The 19,845-nt window shown below is 43.9% G+C and overlaps 1 protein-coding gene across 1 annotated transcript in view; it reads right to left on the minus strand.

Moving 5' to 3' along the window:
• Positions 1-16,126, minus strand: part of LOC106574749 (interphotoreceptor matrix proteoglycan 2) — a 32,317-nt gene extending 16,191 nt beyond the window's left edge. Inside the window, exons 1-12 of the mRNA XM_045699204.2 lie at positions 16,086-16,126; positions 12,989-15,645; positions 12,619-12,780; positions 11,310-11,368; positions 11,161-11,181; positions 7,831-8,087; positions 7,462-7,523; positions 5,468-5,669; positions 3,542-5,214; positions 3,044-3,263; positions 1,699-1,909; positions 1,392-1,580 (exon numbers count right to left, since the gene is read on the minus strand). Of these exons, the coding sequence (XP_045555160.2) occupies positions 1,392-1,580; positions 1,699-1,909; positions 3,044-3,263; positions 3,542-5,214; positions 5,468-5,669; positions 7,462-7,523; positions 7,831-8,087; positions 11,161-11,181; positions 11,310-11,368; positions 12,619-12,780; positions 12,989-15,541 (5,609 nt within the window). The 5' untranslated portion in view covers positions 15,542-15,645; positions 16,086-16,126. The remainder of the gene's footprint in view (positions 1-1,391; positions 1,581-1,698; positions 1,910-3,043; positions 3,264-3,541; positions 5,215-5,467; positions 5,670-7,461; positions 7,524-7,830; positions 8,088-11,160; positions 11,182-11,309; positions 11,369-12,618; positions 12,781-12,988; positions 15,646-16,085) is intronic.
• Positions 16,127-19,845: the final 3,719 nt, after the last annotated feature.

The raw sequence follows: 19,845 nt of genomic DNA on the forward strand, positions 1-19,845 counted from the left end.
ACAAGGTAGGGGTGGTATACAGAAGATAGCCCTATTCGGTAAAAGACCAAGCCCATATTATGGCAAGAACAGCTCAAATAAGCAAAGATAAACAACAGCATCATTACTATAAGACATGAAGGTCAGTCAAAATGCAACATTTCAAGAACTTTGAAAGTTTCTTCAAGTGCAGTCGCAAAAACCATCAAGCGCTATGATGAAACTGGCTCTCATGAGGACCCCCACAGGAAAGGAAGACCCAGAGTTACTTCTGCTGCAGAGGATAAGTTCATTAGAGTTACCAGCCTCAGAAATTGTAGCCCAAATAAATGCTTTACAGAGTTCGAGTAACAGACACATCTCAACGTCAACTGTTCAGAGGACACTGTATAAATCAGGCCTTCATGGTCGAAGTGCTGCAAAGAAACCACTACTAAAGACACCAATAATAAGAAGAGACTTGCTTTGGCCAAGAAACACGAGCAATGGACATTAGACCGGTGGAAACCTGTCCTTTGGTCTGATGAGTCCAAATTTGAGATTTTTGGTTCCAACCGCCGTGTCTTTGTGAGACGCAGAGTAGGTGAACGGATGATCTCCGCATGTGTGGTTCCCACCATGAAGCATAGAGGAGGAGGTGTGATGGTGTGGGGTGCCTTGCTGGTGACACTGTCAGTGATTTATTTAGAATTCAAGGCACACTTAACCAGCATGGCTACCACTGCATTCTGCAGTGATACGCCATCCCATCTGGTTTGCGCTTAGTGGGACTATCATTTGTTTTTCAACAGGACAATGACCCAACACATCAACAGATTGTGTAAGGGCTATTTGACCAAGAAGGAGAGTGATGGTGTGCAGCAAAAGATGACTTGGCCTCCACAATCACCCGACCTCAACCCAATTGAGATGGTTTGGGATGAGTTGGACCGCAGAGTGAAGGAAAAGCAGCCAACAAGTGCTCAGCACATGTGGTGAACTCCTTCAAGACTGTTGGAAAAGCATTCCAGGTGAAGCTGGTTGAGAGAATGCCAAGAGTGTGCAAAGCTGTCATCAAGGCAAAGGATGGCTATTTGAAGAATCTCAAATATAAAATATATTTTGATTTGTTTGGTTACTACATGATTCCATATGTGTTATTTCATAATGTTAATGTCTTACTATTCTTCAATGTAGAAAAAAAATAAAAAATAAAAACCTTGAATGAGTAGGTGTGTCCAAACTTTTGACTGGTACTGTAGTTATTAGGCAAGATAAGACAAAATATTATCAGATAACATTACTCTACAAGCAACATTGCAGTGATATCTTAAATAACCATTACACTTCGTAATTCATCTGTATATCCAAGAGGTCAGGTAAATAATCTGATTTACTCCTTCTCTCTCTGGGTTTATGAGTCTGCTGCTTACCGTAGAGGATCCTCTGAATCCTCCTTGTCATAACCGTCCCTCAGAGTCCTGGCCAGGAAGAAGATTGCCCCAGAGGCCACCAATAGGAAGCCAGCCACCGACGCTATAGCGATGCCCACCACCAGAGGTTCTGACACATACTCCTCACAGTGTTCCCCGCGGTACCACCAATTCTCTCCTACACGACATCTAGAACCACACAGAACAGCATTAGAACCATATGCATCTCAAACACACACATACACACACACACACAACCCTATAGTGAATTCATCATGTCAGTGTCCTTAACTGAACTCCCACCCACCTGCAGATGGCTCCCTTGCCGGGGATGACGTCACACTTCCCATCGTTGAGACAGAAGTCCTCCTGCAGGTCACAGATACTCTGGCACGGCAGTCCGTCCACACTGAAGTAACCCGCGTCACACACACACTCCGCCTCCCCGGACCAGCGGTTCACCGTGCACATCGAATACTCATTACACGCTTGGAACTTGCAGGGGTTTGCCTGGTTGCCTGGCAACGACAAAGAAAACATAAACAAACGTGTTTTTTGTGACCTCAGTTCTACCATCTGAGAACCTGGTGACTCAGGGATGGGGGTTTGACTGTGCTGGTGATGGTGGTTAAAGCCCACTAATTCTAAAATAACACATAAATACACCACAAAAAATATATGTTAGAATTTTTCAGACTTTAGTCGTAAATTGGCTGATGATGACGTGCCCAGAGCAGTTTAGTTGTCACTATCGGAACATTCTAGAAAAGAGTGAAGTATTCTAACCCTATCTCTGACTCCAACCTTAACTCTCTAACTCTAACCTTAACCCTTAACAAATACCTTTGTCTTTTTCTAATCTGACGCCCTGTGGAGACCTTACAGTAATGTGTGACATGATTAAGCATCAGTGTTACAGTAGATGATTATGATTGGCTCAGACAGATTACAACACAGATTATACTGTAACGACCCAGCCGGCCTTATAGAATAACACCATGGTGACTCATCCTCATTATCACACATACTGTACAGTACTGTTGCTGGTCACATTTTACATCTGCCCAGACGAGGGTTGCAAAATTCCCAGGTTTTCCAGAAGACCTGGTTGAAGGATTATGGATTTCCTGCTTAATCCCTCCTGATTCCTGGAATCCTCTAACCGGAATTTTGGTAAATCCAGGGAATTTTTTTGAAGTTCCCAGAATTTTGCAACCCTAGCCCAAACAGAAGTGCCAACCACATGAGATCACCATCCCCGCGGCCACAGTATCAAAGCCATTGACACATTGAGATCGTTATGTTATTTTCGTGGGCTCTTTGAGCTATAAAGTGTTAAGAAAACAACATGATTCATAGCTAGAGAGTCATCTCACTTCAATGACTCAATACAGCAATCTCCTGCTGATGTGTTAATGTGAGAAATTTGGGTTAGGTCAGCGTGCCATTGCTTCTGTTGTTGACTTTCACATCTATCAAGATCCAATAATGAAACCTCAACTATAGAAGATCATCCACCAAACGGACATTACTGTCAGGAAATGCTTCACAACAATGAGTACTTTTTGACATGACTTCATACATTTCCTACTCTCACTGCAGAATAACATCACTCAAGACTCAAGTATCACTTGTTTGCAGCTGAGGTTTACCTGATTCCACATCCAGTGAGTATTTGTCTATGGAGAGGTTCATGGTTTGGAAGGCTGAGTTAGCGAAGTCCTCTAGGATAAGGTAGACAGTGTTGGTGACCCCCCGAGAGACGGGCTTCCCGAACTTCATTCTGCTGTTCACCACGATGCTGCCGTTACGGAAATTCAGGATCTCCAGATTCTGGAAGTTGCTGAGGTTGGACTGCAGGTAAGGGACGAGCTACAGACGAGAAAGAGACATTGTTACTTTATGCTTCCCAAAACACCAAGATATACTGTATCCCATAGGTACTGTATGACTTGTGACAAATCCAATAACAATGGAAACAGTTAATTAGAAAGTTCAACTACAGAATCCATTATATGCAACATATTACAATATTCACAGCAATGAAAATGGTAAAATGGACTTGAGTAGGCCGTCTCTATGCATACTGAACATTAATTTATGGCCCCCATACCCCAATGTTACTGCAGATAACCCCATATATCCTTTACCAGTTCGAGGAACCTCTGCTCCAGGGCTTTGTACTCTGTGGAACTCTTGTTGAAGAGGTCCTCAGAGAACATCATGTTGGTCACCCTCAGGCTGAAGAACACCATCAGATCCTTGCCAGGGCTCTTCGCCATGGCGATGCTGCCAACGTCTGATCCGTGGGCGATGCTGGAGTACCCGCTGCTGTCCCCGTCCATGTGACTCGTTCCGTCATACATGTCGAAGGTGAGGTCAATTTCCGGCATGGGTGAGTCTGGTGCGTAGTCTCCAACAGCTTGGATTGAAGTGCCGACCTCTAGTTCGTATGTGTCATGAGCTGGGAAAGGGGGTGCTAGCGCCATGCTAACATCTCCTTCTTCAATGCTAACATCTGACTCTTCTGCTGCCTCAAGCAGGTTTTCTGTGGGTCTGAATGTGGGCTGGAAAAATGGAGGTAGGATTGTTGGGGCAATTTCTGGTGTCTCAGAGATTTCAATGTCACCATGTGGTGCTATTTCGGTGGTGGCTGGATGGTGTGTGGCTTCCTCCTCTTCCGGTACAGAGTCAGATATACGAGTGAAGGGAGATTCCTTCTCGGAGGATAAGATGCTATGAGACTCTATGACTTCCGGGGCTGCTGTACCTGCAGCCACAACAAATATTTCATCTTCAGCTAGGTCCTCCTCTGAGATGTCAAGAGCTGGGAGTAGTGTGGCCAAGGGCTCTGCGACCTCCGCCCCCTGTTCCTCCAAGATCTCCACCTCTCCGTCTTCATCCTCAGGATCGGGCACCAAGAGCAAAGGTCTGTCGGTGAAGGCTTCGATCTCTGGTGGTTCGGCGGTGATCATATCGAAGATGGACTCCTTGACTGTGAACAGCTCCATGTCTATGAAGGTAGGTGACTCTGTGACTGTGGGGAGTTCAACCTCTATTGGACTGGTTGGCTCCGACAGCTCCTCAACAGAACCATGGGTCTCAGCTGCTGGCCCTTCCAACACGAGGGCCTCAGTGGTGTAAACCTGAGGATAGGGATAATCAGTGACTGGTGCTATGATGGTGAATGGTTCGCTTGGGTAATAATCGTCATACATCCCAGAGGCCTCCAGCGTCTGTATGGAGAGCTCCACGGTCAGGGTCTCTGCAATCCAGAACACAGGGGCTTCAGCGGTGGTCGTGTAGTCAGGTCGGGTACTAATGTCTTGGGTCACAGGCAGTCTGTCCAAGAAAGGCCGTTGTGGCTCTTCCTCAACTGGGGCTGATTCTGGATGGAACTCAAAAGGACCCATATCCTCTGGAGATTCAGTCAGGACAGATTCGGTGATCTCTTCTCCCTTCTCCTCCTCCTTCTTCTTCTCTTCCTCCTTCGGTTCCACTTCTGGATCTGGTAAATGCACCTCCCCCACCACAGAATCCTCCTCCTCCTCCTCCTCTATGTAGTCCGTCTCCTCAGTTGTCACGGGAAACCATGGGAAGACGTCAGCCCCTTGGTCATCCCCAGAGAAGCCGGAGCCAGAGCCAGCATCCAAATCTTGGTCTACTCTGGGAGGTGCCGGGACCGGGACCTCTGTGGTCTGTGGTTGTGAAGGGGAGGAGGTAGAGGAGCCTCCAGCACCGACCACACCATTCCCATCGGGAGTATGAGAGTCTTGCTGAGTGTTGCTGAGAAGAAATCCCTCTTCTTCAATATTTCCATTATCTAGAAAAACAGGAAAAACACATGGTTTGTTACTGGAACATGGAATCTCCCTTCTCTTCAGTGAAGGGAAACAGAGTGAAAACACAGAATAGAGGAGAATCCATGAGATTAACAATGGATAAATGGTTTCAAAACTCTATTAAATCAGATTTGAATGTGTTTTTTTGTGTTGTGTGTTACTGCGTGGTTGACAGTATACAAGGTGATGTGAATGTCGTGTCTTTATTTAGGAGGTAGAAACAGGACTGCTCACGCTCTGCAGGGACAGCAGTGGTGCTGGGTGGCAAGGTGGTTTCATCCAGAACGAACACATCATTTTCACTGGCCACAACGCTCCCGGAGCCCTTCAAAAGGTCCACAGGAAACAGGAAATCATCCTTCTTCAGGAAGATGTCGCTGACATCCAAGTCTTGGCCAGGAGCATCTGGTGGTTTCTCAGCAGCCAGAACATTGTCCTGACACACCAGGAAGAAAAGACAAAGGTTGATAAAAGTGCAATGAAATTATTCTTACATTCTACTAACGTAAGAGAAATGTATGTCTAGTAACTCCCACTTAAATTAACGTCCACGTGTATTGTTGTCTACCTTTAGCCCAAACGGGAGGCTGGCAGACACGGCAAACATAGAAAATGCCAAGAATATACCTGGATTAGGCTGGCTAAAGGAAAGATAATCCTAAATCATCTATCTATACGGGAATTGCCCGGACGATACACCTGGGCTGGCCATGCCCCAAGGATGGACACACGCAACTACAGTACATAGACCTACATAGACTTACATAGACCTACATAGACCTACACCACCCATGCATACATAAATGCAAAAATACCTATATTTTCCCATGCACAGATCAAAAAGCACATGCATAGGATGACAGACATGATCATGTATACATTCAACAGTCCTTATAGAAGTCAAAGTGGAGAAAAAAAATGATCCTCAACATCTTCAATGAATTACAGTGGAAATTCATCCTTCTTCTATCCGGACTAACTTCAGTGGAAAGAAATTGCACTGGCACGCAGAAGATACATTTGGACACGAAAGCCAGCCCTCTGTGCCTCCCTAGCTGCAGCTGCAGATTAGTTGTGTTTTCTCTCTCACAAGGTTGAGTTGTAGCAGAGTGTTTCTCTCTCACAAGGTTGAGTTGTAGCAGAGTGTTTCTCTCTCACAAGGTTGAGTTGTAGCAGAGTGTTTCTCTCTCACAAGGTTGAGTTGTAGCAAATACAGATGTAGCCCTTGATATGTGTGCTTCACAAAGTAAATATTCAGAAACATGAAATTCACATATATATCGCTAGCAACAGATGCCCTATATGAATGAATGCAACAACACAGGCCTTTTAACCTCAACATATGTTCTGTATTAGTATCTTCTGCTCAAGGGACAGAGAAACACACACACACTTCATCTTCCACAATGAAAATGGGCTTCCTGCAAACAGCCATGTGACTCAGTGAGACCGTCAAACCGGGTTGTGTTCACAAATGAGCAGAGCGTCATTGTCTTTCACCACAGGATAAACAAAACGTTGTGTTATGCCCTAAGGACAACAATAAAGTTCTGTTTGGTCAAAGTGGACCCATTTAATAACGAATGGACTTCAGATGTGCTTATCTTTAACTACCAGTAACTGCCTTGTGCCTGTGTTAGACCCTAGGAAGCTTGCCATTACCTGAGAGAATGAGAGAGAACATATGGTAGTCAAGACAAATTAGACAACGCCATTCAGCCAAAACAAGATTGTAAATCAGTTTAATAAAGGGATGAGAAAAAATAGGAAATAATTTAGGGAGTAAATTCTGAGATTATTAAGTTTGTTTCCAGTCAAATGTGTCTTTGTAATTACAGTGCCGTCTATGAGAAAAGTGGATCATTCGGCGTAATAAATTCATGTCATATTTCCACTCAAACCAGATTTCTTTCTATATTTCTTAGTGATTGAACACAACTGTTTGCTTAATATGGCATGCTGACTTGCGTCTTGAGAATAGTTTTGTGGAAAATGGACTTGACTATTTTTACAGACTTTTACTGAACTGAGACAGCTGGGTATGAATTCCATTATCCAAAGCAACTTTAGCAACAAATGATTTTCATTGCATTCATTTTAGTGTAGCCTCCACACCAACACACATTGAACTAGCAATGCCATCAACTACATATTCAGTTGACTATATTGTTATGCAATGCACAATGTTCCTCAGGACAATGTGGAGCAGTGAACTGACACTCACTCACCATCATGTCATTGGACTCTTCTGGTTTGGTGGTGGGTCTCCCTCCCAGAAACAAGTGATCAACTGGAAAATAAAACAGTCATACACAAATCAACTGGAGGACCCTTTTACCATTTCACACAAATCCCAGGACTAAACCCTTATTTAGCAGTGGTCGCCAACCCTGTTCCTGGAGCGCTCCTCTCTGAGCAAGCTTTTGTTTCAGCACTAACACACTTAATTGTACCAGATCAACTAATCCTCAATACTATTATTAGTCTGGTTAAGTGTGTTAGTTCTGGGCTGGAATAAAAGCCTTCTCATAATGTAGCTCTCTAGGACCAAAGTTCATGACCCCCTGTTGTACAGTTCAGCCGGTCTGTAGACCTACCTCGCTCTAGCTGCAGTGAGTCAGGGTCTACATCCAGAGTGGTGTTGCTCATGAAGTTCTCCTTGTGCAGGGCTTCAGTGATGTAGTTTCGGAAGTCTGTTATGGTGTAGACCACGGTGGGGCGTTCAACGGCGTCACGGTAAGACTTCTCCACCACGTTGGACTGGAGGTTGATGTAGTCCATGGTGTCGTTACTGATGCCTGCCCCGTCCACCTCCAGAGTCACTGCGTAGTGGACTACCACAGACAACATACCCCTAGAGGAACAACATTCATTTGATAGAGAGAGAGAGAGAGACACATTGAGGAATGGAGAGACACATTGAGGAACAGAAGAGACACATTGAGGAACAGAGAGAGAGACACATTGAGGAACAGAGAGAGAGACACATTGAGGACCAGAGAGAAACACATTGAGTAACAGAGAGAGAGATACTGAGGAACAGAGAGACACATTGAGGAACAGAGAGACACATTGAGGAACAGAGAGACACATTGAGGAACAGAGAGACACAATAAGGAACAGAGAGACACATTGAGGAACAGAGAGACACATTGAGGAACAGAGAGACACAATAAGGAACAGAGAGACACATTGAGGAACAGAGAGACACATTGAGGAACAGAGAGACACAATAAGGAACAGAGAGACACATTGAGGAACAGAGAGACACAATAAGGAACAGAGAGACACATTGAGGAACAGAGAGACACATTGAGGAACAGAGAGACACAATAAGGAACAGAGAGACACATTGAGGAACAGAGAGACACATTGAGGAACAGAGAGACACATTGAGGAACAGAGAGACACATTGAGGAACAGAGAGGGGTGCCCTCATCTTGGATAAGGTTGCATGGCTCAAATGTCTCAAGTAGAAATGATTGTTACACTTTACTTTGAGCCCACAGGTATAATGAATTATAATGCAGTCATAATGCTCTCATAGGGATCACAAGTGATTCCCAGTCTGTTGAATAGATGCCACATAGTAAGACATCATGTCATGTTGGACGTAATAAAACATTATTAGAGCTGAAAAAAACACTTAAAACAAGACATAAAAATTAGGGAAAGTGCTGTGAAAACATAATTAGTGATTGTGTGAGTTTACCCACCAGGGTTGGTTAAACCGGTCCTAGCTTAAAGATGTCCTAGCTTAATTATTACAGAGGTCCTAGCTTAAAGAGGTCCTAGCTTAATTATTACAGAGGTCCTAGCTTAAAGAGGTCCTAGTTTAGGCACAGTGCAGTCAAAAACGTGATTTTCCTGTGTTTTATAGATATTTCCACACAATGAGGTTGGAATTTTACCGTGAAATTGTGAAAATTATGATAATGCCCTTTAAGTATAAGAGCTGTTTAAAAAGACAGCCTGAAATTTCTGCCTGTTGGTATGGAGCTTATACCTTTCCAAGGTTACATCACCATGCGGTACATTTTTTAATAGAACAATTAGAAAGAGAGTTTCAAACCTCTCTGCCAATACCAGCTAGTTTTCAGTTTTCCCCTCCTAACTCAGACCACTCCCAGACAGTCCTAGGGAAATTCTCGCTTGAGAAATTGCTCTTTGCTAAGAAGATATTTTTGTTTATTTTTGACTATTTTAACTGAAAACAATCACAGAAAGGTACTTAATTGTTACCCAGAAATGATTTGATATTGAGATAAAAACGGCTGCATTGGACCTGTAAAGTGGTCCTTATCCTAATCTAGATACTGTGTTCTGAGGCATAATATTTCCCCCTAGTGTGGGAGAACCTGATCAGTTTATGACCATCTTCACTTTCTCCCCAATTCTCCTTCAGCTCTAATTCCCTGGCAGCTCAGTTTAAATGCTGCATGCTAACAGGGCTTTATATGACCTGCAGAACAAACCGTGGAGAGCCGAAGGTGGTTTAAAGGCCTCACTGTGCTCGCAACGTTTAGTTTTCCACGATGCCAGTTTGTAGGGGAAACCAGTGCGGGACTAAACCCATGGGGGAATCTGGCCTGGAGCCGCCGTACTGGTTGACAGTCAGGAGAAAATTGATCTTGTCATAAAGCTCTGCCTTTAATCTCATCATCATGACTGGCAGGGGGCCAGCGGGGTGAGCGATGGGGCTTACCCCACTTAGGGGGTGATTGACCATTGCAAGGCCATTAACTGTAAATTGGAACAAAGTCCATTGCAGAACTCGTGTAATATAAAGACGCCAACTAATAGAAAACACATAGAAGTCCAATGTGACATGTAGCCAAAAGGAATCGCACGTTTTAGCTTCATTTTTTGTGCTTTTCGTGTCTGCAATGGTGCCGATGCACTGAGCTATAATGATTGACAGGCATTGGAAGTATGCTTGTAATGCTGGTAAACATAGTGTGGAACAACTGACCTGAAGACTGTGGCAAGGAAGCAGAAAACATCTAACCATGCAGTAGGTACGGTAAAGGCTTGGTTCTTTGGCTCAGCCAGACACAGCTGCACATGCATATCCCATTAGTAGATATACATGTGAGATAGACTCAGTGGGATTTGGGTTAGCTCAACTGTGCAGTCATAATGGTTGAACTGGGAGTGATAGCATCGCAATGAGATGGATTTATCATGCTCCAGTGCACTTTCACACAGGTATCTAGCCTGTTATTACAGCACTCTCCAGGACGTCATCAACTGTAATGTGCGTGTCAGTGGTCGTTGTCATGGATTTAGGAGCCATAAATCCTGACATGTGAATGCATTAACAGTAACCAGGTTTCCAGCCATCCTTTTTATGCGAGTAAAGTACATGTTGGATTAAAAATGTCACGACAGGCCTGATGGGAACAGCAAATCTGGCGACAAAACAAATCCGCTAGACAGGGTGGGAATTAATTATGCGAGATATGGCGGCGGAAACCCCTTTATGTGCATATATTGATAAATATTGAGGGTCTTATTCTGGTGACATGATGATCGATGCTTGGCTGGCTGCCGTTTGACAAATAAAAATGATTATCATAACAATCTCATCATTAAAGTAGCCTGTTGTATATGCTATCTGTTGGTTAGAGTGCACATGCCAAAACCATAGTGGGCACATTCACTATATAACACAACATTTGTGGTGAAAAAAACATCATTAGAGTTGTGAGGGAAACCCATTTAACTTGTATTTTTTATTCAGTACATGGGAATTTAACCGCAAAAGTTATTTCCATGTGCACTACATCATCACGCACAGCGTTTTATCCTCAACAAGCATGTGGTTTTTATGCAGATTTTAGAATATTCACATGAACATCTGTCGCCAATTGGATGTAAACCTTGTGAGACAGTTATTTGGGTCAGAAGAAAGAAAATATGCTTACCTTTGGAGGTCCTTCTGAGGCCTGGACACATTTGGAAAAGACAAAGAAATATTAGAACTTGATATTGAAATAGCATATTGCCTGTTCAATTAAATAGTATGATTTATAGGTAGTAGATCAATGGATTTGTAGCTGTTAATGACGCTTACCTGAATTCAACTACAAAGACCTTCTTGAATCCTGGTAACCTTTCAAATGCATCTTCAATCTAGATGAGAATGATGAAAAGAAAACACACTTAGTTAATTACCACGTCATGTAGGAGTTTTTCTCAGGAGAATGAAAAAGATCCACCCTGTTCGCCAGACATGCCTGGGTCTACAGCAGTACTGTGAATCCTTTACGCCACTAGTTAGCAATATCATTCTCAGTCCAGGACCACATAGTATGAACAATTACTGCAGTATAGACAAAAATTAAGTCAGTCCCCTGTCCAAGTCTGTGTCGTGCTGTCTGTGTGCTAAAGCTATCCTCTAGGATCTGTGCCACCTCCCTTCTTTCCCCTCTTGGCCAGGAGCAGTAAGGCTCTGTCCTGTTGTTTACTTATTCATCCTCTCTGTATGTCTGCATCTCAAATGGCACCCTATTCCCTATTTAGTGCACTACTTTTGACCCGAGCTCCATGGGGCTCTGATCAGGCCCTGGTCAAAAGCACTGCACTATATTGGGAAATAGGCAGCCATTTGAGACACAGTCCATGTGTCTAACTAATGGCCTCTGCTCTGACATAAACTCGGGCTCTGCCGGAGAAAAGGCCAAAATGTGAGGTGGCAACATCCAGCAATGGGAATACACTGTCCGTCACTGTGGGTTCACAGCAGAGGACATGTTTCCAGAGCTGTCACACTGACTGGTGTACCTCTGATTTTTACAGGCAGCTTTCTTCCTGTTCGCTCTTTAGTGAATACAGTATATAGCTGGCAAGCCTGGACAACCAGTACAACATTCGAAAGCTGATTACAGTAAATAGATACAGTAGAATATATATAAATATATCTTTCAACCTCTTCCGAACTTTCTGTTTGTACTCTGTACACACAAGAGTTAATCATGTAAAATACACTGTACAAAATATTAGGAACACCGGTTTGAGTGTTTCAAGAACTGCAACGTAACAGTTTCCCATGTGTATCTAGAATGGTCCACCACCCAAAGGACATCCAGCCAACTTGACACAACTGTGGAAAGTATTGGAGTCAACATGGGGCAGCATCCCTGTGGAACACTTTCGACACCTTGTAGAGTCCATGCCATGACGAATTGAGGCTGTTCTGAGGGCAAACGGAGGTGCAACTCAATATTAGGAAGGTGTTCCTAATGTTTTGTACACTCAGTGTACATCCTGTATGTCAAAAGTAAGGAAACAAAAACAAAAGCGGGTGTCAAAAGGGACGGGACCAAGCAATTGCTTTTACCAAGAACCTGCACGGGGAGAGCAGTATACCAACTCTACTGTACCTTATGGGTGAAATGTTTGGCCACGCGTTGGTAGTAGAAGCTAGAGGGGTCTCTCAGGGCGTCGTCGTAGTTCTCTCCCTTCAGTTGGATGCTGAGTTCCACCACCTGCTCCTTCATGAGTGTGGAAGGCCTCATCATGATGTCCTCGATCTCATTGCCCAGCTAAACACAGGACACAAAAACAGATCACAAACAGCTCACATCATTACAATATCACTTCACTCTCATTCATTTCAGTGTCTTTAATCTTTAGCTGATGCACCTCTCTTATTGTGTGTTTAAGAAGGCTTCTATCCTTTATGATGTAACAATTTGATTATTGATTCTGTATTTCATTGATTGCAATAATAATAAGCTCATCATTGCTTACCGCGTTTTCCACCTCTGTTATGATATCTTGAATCCCTAGGAAGTCATCATTTGTTTCTTCTGGTTCTTCTGTGACCCTATAACGATCACCGTTATTGTTCTCCTCTGCATCCCTATAACGATCGCCATTATTGTTCTCCTCTGTGTCTGCCAAAATTCCAGTTTCAGTGGTGACCTCATGAGTAATCTCCACAGCAGCCTCCGGTGTTGCCTCTGGAGTGGACTCACCTGCAGCCTCTGTGGTTATCTCTGCTGCAGCTTCTTCGGAAGCCTCTTCTGTAGTTTCTGTAATTATCTTTTTGGAAGCCTCTTCTGTAGCTTCTGGAATGATCTCTTCTACTGCCTCAGATGGGACCTCTTCTGAAGCCTCTGGAGTTTCCTCCTCTGAAGGTTCTGGAATTTCTTCCTCTGACATTTCTGGAATTTCCTCCTCTGAATGTTCTGGTGTTATCTCTTCTGGAGTCACTAAAACTATTTTTTCTACAGTTTCTGTTGTGTCTTCTTCAGCAGCTTCCAGAGCTATCTCTACAGTCTCTGGGGTGATTTCTTCTCCAGCCTCTGGAGTGTCTTCCACTGCAGTCTCCAAAGGGACCTCTTCTGCTTCCTCAGGAACTTCTTCAGTAGACTCTGGAGTTACCTCTATCTCCACCTCGGGATTGTCCTCTACTGCAGTTTCTTCTGTAATCTCCTCAGCCTTTGTAGGTTCCTCCACTACATATTCTGGAGTTACCTCTACTTCAACCTCAGGAGTGACCTCCAAAGTGGCTTCTGAGGTGACCTCCACCGTAACTTCCTTCATCCCTACTTCAGCCTCAGGAGTGACTTCAGCCTTTATTGTTGCTTCTTCAGTGATGTCTGTTACATCCTCTGGAATGGCCTTTACTGAAGTTTCTGGAGTGACTTCTTCCTCAGGATCAATCTCTATTACCACTTCATTAGTAGTAGTGGCCAAAGTATCCTCTAGTACAGTCTCTGGAGTGATCTCCTCTGTAGCCTCGAGTATCAAATGCATTGTGGCGTCTGAGATAACTTCATCTAAAATCTCAGGGGTCTCCTCTTCAGTGTCTTCTGGGGCAACATTCACTGTAGCCTCTGAGGTGACCTCCACAGGGAGCTCCTGAACGCCTCCATCTGAATCCTCAGAAGGTATCTCCATGGAAGCTTCAGGCTCTGAAGTGTCCTCTGGAGACACTTCTGGAATCGACTCTGCTGCAGCTTCCTCATCGGTATTCTCAGAAGTGTCCTCTGGAGAAATGTCTGGAGTTAATTCTGCTGCATCCTCTGGAATATCCTCATCTGTAGTATCTTCTGACGTTGCCTTGGTAGCAATGTCTGAAGTGGTCTCCAAAGTGACGTCTTCTTCTCCAGCACCCTCTGTGATCTCCTCATCTATGGTATCTGAAGTGACCTCTGTGGCAGCCTCTTTAATCTCCTCATCTATGTTGTCTGAAGTGATTTCTGTGGCACCCTCTGTGATCTCCTTGTCTATGGTATCTGAAGTGATTTCTGTAGCACTCTCTGTGATCTCCTTGTCTATGGTATCTGAAGTGATTTCTGTAGCACCCTCTGTGATCTCCTTGTCTATGGTATCTGAAGTGATTTCTGTAGCACCCTCTGTGATCTCCTTGTCTATGATATCTGAAGTGATTTCTGTGGCACCCTCTGTGATCTCCTTGTCTATGGTATCTGAAGTGGTTTCTGTAGCACCCTCTATGATCTCCTTGTCTATGGTATCTGAAGTGATTTCTGTGGTACCCTCTGTGATCTCCTTGTCTATGGTATCTGATGTGATTTCTGTAGTACCCTCTATGATCTCCTTGTCTATGGTATCTGAAGTGATTTCTGTGGCACCCTCTGTGATCTCCTTGTCTACGGTATCTGAAGTGGTTTCTGTAGCACCCTCTATGATCTCCTTGTCTATGGTATCTGAAGTGATTTCTGTGGCAGCCTCTGAAGGCACTCCAGAAGTGGTTTCAGAAATGTCCTCCAAAGAAGTTTCTGGAATAAATTTTATTTCAGGTTCTGGGATATCCTTGTCTGTGGACCCAACAGGGATCTCGATGGCAGCTTCTGAAGGGACCTCTGCAGGGACCTCAACGGCAGCCTCTGATAGGACCTCTATAGGGATCTCAATGGCAGCTTCTGGTGGGACCTCTGCAGGGATCTCAATGGCAGCTTCTGGTGGGACCTCTGCAGCGGCCTCTTCTGCCTCCTCCACAGTATTGTGTGTGGTATCTGAGATGACTTCCTCAACCATTTTCTCAATTACCTCATTAATGGGCTTGTGGATGACAGTGACAATAGGTTCAGGTGTGATCTCCACAGTGTCATCTGAGGTAGCATCGGATGTTTCCTCAACAGCAGCCATATTAACCTCCTGGACAGCCTCATCACTAGTCTCAGCAAGGACTTCACCTGCTGTTTCGGAGTTGACGTCAAAGGCAGTTTCGGTAGTGGCGTCCTCTCCTATCTCCTGTATTGTCTCGTCGGTCTCTGAGGTGACGTCGATGTCAGCATCTTCAGTCACATAGTCAGTAGTTCCTGGCAGGACCATCTCTGTGACCTCCTCAGCTGGCTCTGCAGTAGTGACAGGAATGACGTCAACATCTCCTCGCAAGGTTGGGAAGGTGTCTGGCTGTACGACAATGACTTCATTATCTACAGAAGAAAACAAGAAGGGACCCAGAAACAAAGACTATATAAGTATAAATAAAAAGAGGGTGTATTATACGTGACACAGAATACAAGAAAACATTCTACATGACATCAATGAATTGCTACTGAACATGTCTGGCACTGAAATTGAAAAGTAGTGTGTTCAGACAAGCGGTTCAGACAATCTCTTAGGAGTCTAACGGTCCCTCTATCCACTGTCCATTGACAAAGTGGTGTGTCATTAAGAAGGATTAAAGGCCTATTCTGGGAGCAACATGTCTTGATCAGGCTACAGTAGTCCTATGCAGCACCCACAATAACCTCAAGACAGTACTACACTACAGACAGGGGCTAATAGTCTAGCTATACTATCACTGATCAACAGATGGCATAAAAAACAGATGAATATTGCCCAGACACTGAATTGAGGTTAAGAGGTAAACCTTTTTGGGTGGTGGCCAATTCTGATGGAGTTGCCGCGGTTGGACTGTGTAACAGAGAAAGACAATCAATCAGTAACTTCCACATGTTGGACTGTGTAACAGAGAGACAATCAATCAGTAACTTCAACATGTTGGACTGTGTAACAGAGAAAGACAATCAATCAGTAACTTCAACATGTTGGACTGTGTAAAAGAGAGACAATCAATCAGTAACTTCAACATGTTGGACTGTGTAACAGAGAGACAATCAATCAGTAACTTCAACATGTTGGACTGTGTAACAGAGAGACAATCAATCAGTAACTTCAACATGTTGGACTGTGTAAAAGAGAGACAATCAATCAGTAACTTCAACATGTTGGACTGTGTAAAAGAGAGACAATCAATCAGTAACTTCAACATGTTGGACTGTGTAAAAGAGAGACAATCAATCAGTAACTTCAACATGTTGGACTGTGTAACAGAGAGACAATCAATCAGTAACTTCAACATGTTGGACTGTGTAACAGAGAGACAATCAATCAGTAACGTCAACATGTTGGACTGTGTAAAAGAGAGACAATCAATCAGTAACTTCAACATGTTGGACTGTGTAACAGAGAGACAATCAATCAGTAACGTCAACATGTTGGACTGTGTAACAGAGAGACAATCAATCAGTAACTTCCACATGTGATACAAAAGATTGTAGGTTGTAAAGCTCCCACTTTACAATAAGTACCCCTCATACCTGTGTAATGAAATTGCAGTTACGCAGGAATGTACAGCGTCATTACAATAATTACATAGTACTTAAAACTGGTATACCTGTTCAAATGGCTTTCATGCTATTGTGATGTCATTTGCAAATCTTTAACATTTTGCAAATCAAAACCAGGTATTACATGTTGTTACACTGCACCCCTGTATGTAACTACCAGGTATTACACAGTACCCCTGTATGTAACTACCAGGTATTACACTGTACCCCTGTATGGAACTACCAGGTATTACACTGTACCCCTGTATGGAACTACCAGGTATTACACTGTACCCCTGTATGGAACTACCAGGTATTACACTGTACCCCTGTATGTAACTACCAGGTATTACACTGTACCCCTGTATGGAACTACCAGGTATTACACTGTACCCCTGTATGGAACTACCAGGTATTACATGTTGTTACACTGTACCCTTGTATGTAACTACCAGGTATTACACTGTACCCCTGTATGGAACTACCAGGTATTACATGTTGTTACACTGTACCCTTGTATGTAACTACCAGGTATTACACTGTACCCCTGTATGGAACTACCAGGTATTACATGTTGTTACACTGTACCCCTGTATGTAACTACCAGGTATTACACTGTACCCCTGTATGGAACTACCAGGTATTACACTGTACCCCTGTATGGAACTACCAGGTATTACATGTTGTTACACTGTACCCCTGTATATAACTACCAGATATTACACTGTACCCCTGTATGCAACTACCAGGTATTACATGTTGTTACACTGTACCCTTGTATGTAACTACCAGGTATTACACTGTACCCCTGTATGGAACTACCAGGTATTACATGTTGTTACACTGTACCCCTGTATGTAACTACCAGGTATTACACTGTACCCCTGTATGGAACTACCAGGTATTACATGTTGTTACATTGTACCCCTGTATGGAACTACCAGGTATTACATGTTGTTACACTGTACCCCTGTATGGAACTACCAGGTATAAAACTGTACCCCTGTATGGAACTACCAGGTATTACACTGTACCCCTGTATGGAACTATTAGGTATTACACTGTACCCCTGTATGGAACTACCAGGTATTACACTGTACCCCTGTATGTAACTACCAGGTATTACACTGTACCCCTGTATGGAACTACCAGGTATTACAAAAGTAGACCTGCTATAATACTTTGCTGTTACTGTCTACATGCATGTAGCTTACAGGCACAGCAAGCTGTCTACAGCAGTGGCTATGATCATACAACAATGTAGCAGTTGTATGAAGCTGGTTGAAGCGAGGGGGGAAAGGTTGAGCAGTCTGCAGAGCTGTGTGGTGCACAGAGGCTGCCGTCACGTCACATTTACATTTTACATTTTCATCATTTAGCAGACTCTTATCCAGAGCGACTTATATACATTTTCATACTAGTCCCTGTGGGAATCGAACCCACAACCCTGGTGTTGCAAGCGCCATGCTCTACCAACTGAGCTACACGGGACTACATCACTGTTATGGATAGCATACAACACAGCTGTGTTTCTATAGAGCGTGTGGGCACCAAGACAGCAGGCTTTAGTGTTGTGAACAGGCCTACCTGCACACTTTGGACCCTGAGCTTGTGGGCTCGCTGACGTGGATGGGACGGGGATGAGGAGAACATGGAAGTGGTGTAAATACAATGTGATTGATGAGGGGTTGAGGTTGAGTGACGATCAGCGGGATGCAACATTCTGTACGTCTGCTCTAAGTGATCTGAACGTTCTGTAACGTTGCACCCTGCTGAACGTGACCCAGGCATGTACTTATTTTGCATTGTGACAGAATGCAAGTGCTAGTATCTCATAGAGACATTGCAATGTTTGGAGCTCACCTATTCGGAGCAGCAGTCATCACCACTCTCTGAAATAAAAACAGAATCCATTGATAAATAAAGCTTCTCAATCACATACCAATAAACTACACACACTTGTACACACACACGCATACTCACACAAATCAATATCCGTAATGTTTTACATATCAAATTGTACAAAATTCTCACTCACAGCCCTAACAAGAGAGACGTGCTCCTCTGATCGGCTGAAGTTGCTGCCGATCTCCATCACGCTGACGGCTCCATCCTGACATAAGTTAACCCAGGCCTGGTACTCGTCTCTCTCAGGTAGACGGTCCCAGAAGATCTTGAACGCCTCCCACACAGTCTCCTGACACACTGGGCAGCACACAGACACAGGAATGGGTCAGAGACTAGCGTTCACACCCTGACTTTATTGTGTACTTCCTGATTGGACAGAATTTAAATGGAATTGACCCCAACCCTGATTGACACAGAGACATGTGACACAGAGGTCGCACTCTGTGACACAGATGGATGTAGAAGAAGACCCGCTTTACGTATATGAATATTCAATCTAGATTTAAATAATACCGTGTACTACAAGGACACGGAAATCAAAACAAACATTGACATTTAGCTGACATTTAGCCAGCGATCCTGACAGGAAAAATCTCTCCAATGGACAGCTATGAAAAATGAAGGCAATAAGGGAAATGTGAGGTCATTTTTTGATCCATACACACATACACTCCCACGTTCCAGACAGCATCACCATTTCACCACCACTGCTGACATTGAAATTACTTCTCAGTTCAAGACATGTGGTATTGCACGTCATTTTCACAACGTACCAGTACCTCTGCTTTGGAACAAAAAAAGCTGGCAAAAAACATTAACCCCCTTTCTTTTTCTCTCAATCTGTGGCCACATCTGTAGACTACATTTCAGGTTTGGAGGCTGAGGACAACCAGAAATCCCTTGGTAGAGGAGCTAGCGGGAGCAGGCCTGAGGGCTCTCATATTTTCCTGGCAGCATGGCTCATCTGATCAATGTCTAGAGGACTACTATTTCGGTAGCGAGGCAGGGTTCAGACCGAGGACCGGGGCTTTCTCTCTAAGCTTCCCCAGGTGGAGCACCACGTGTTCGGGTTGACCTAACAGAAGGGCACCCTGGTGCAAGGCTGTCTGGTGC

The sequence above is a fragment of the Salmo salar genome, chromosome 17 (assembly GCF_965601325.2).
Source record: "Salmo salar chromosome 17, fSalSal1, whole genome shotgun sequence".
Lineage (NCBI taxonomy): Eukaryota > Metazoa > Chordata > Actinopteri > Salmoniformes > Salmonidae > Salmo > Salmo salar.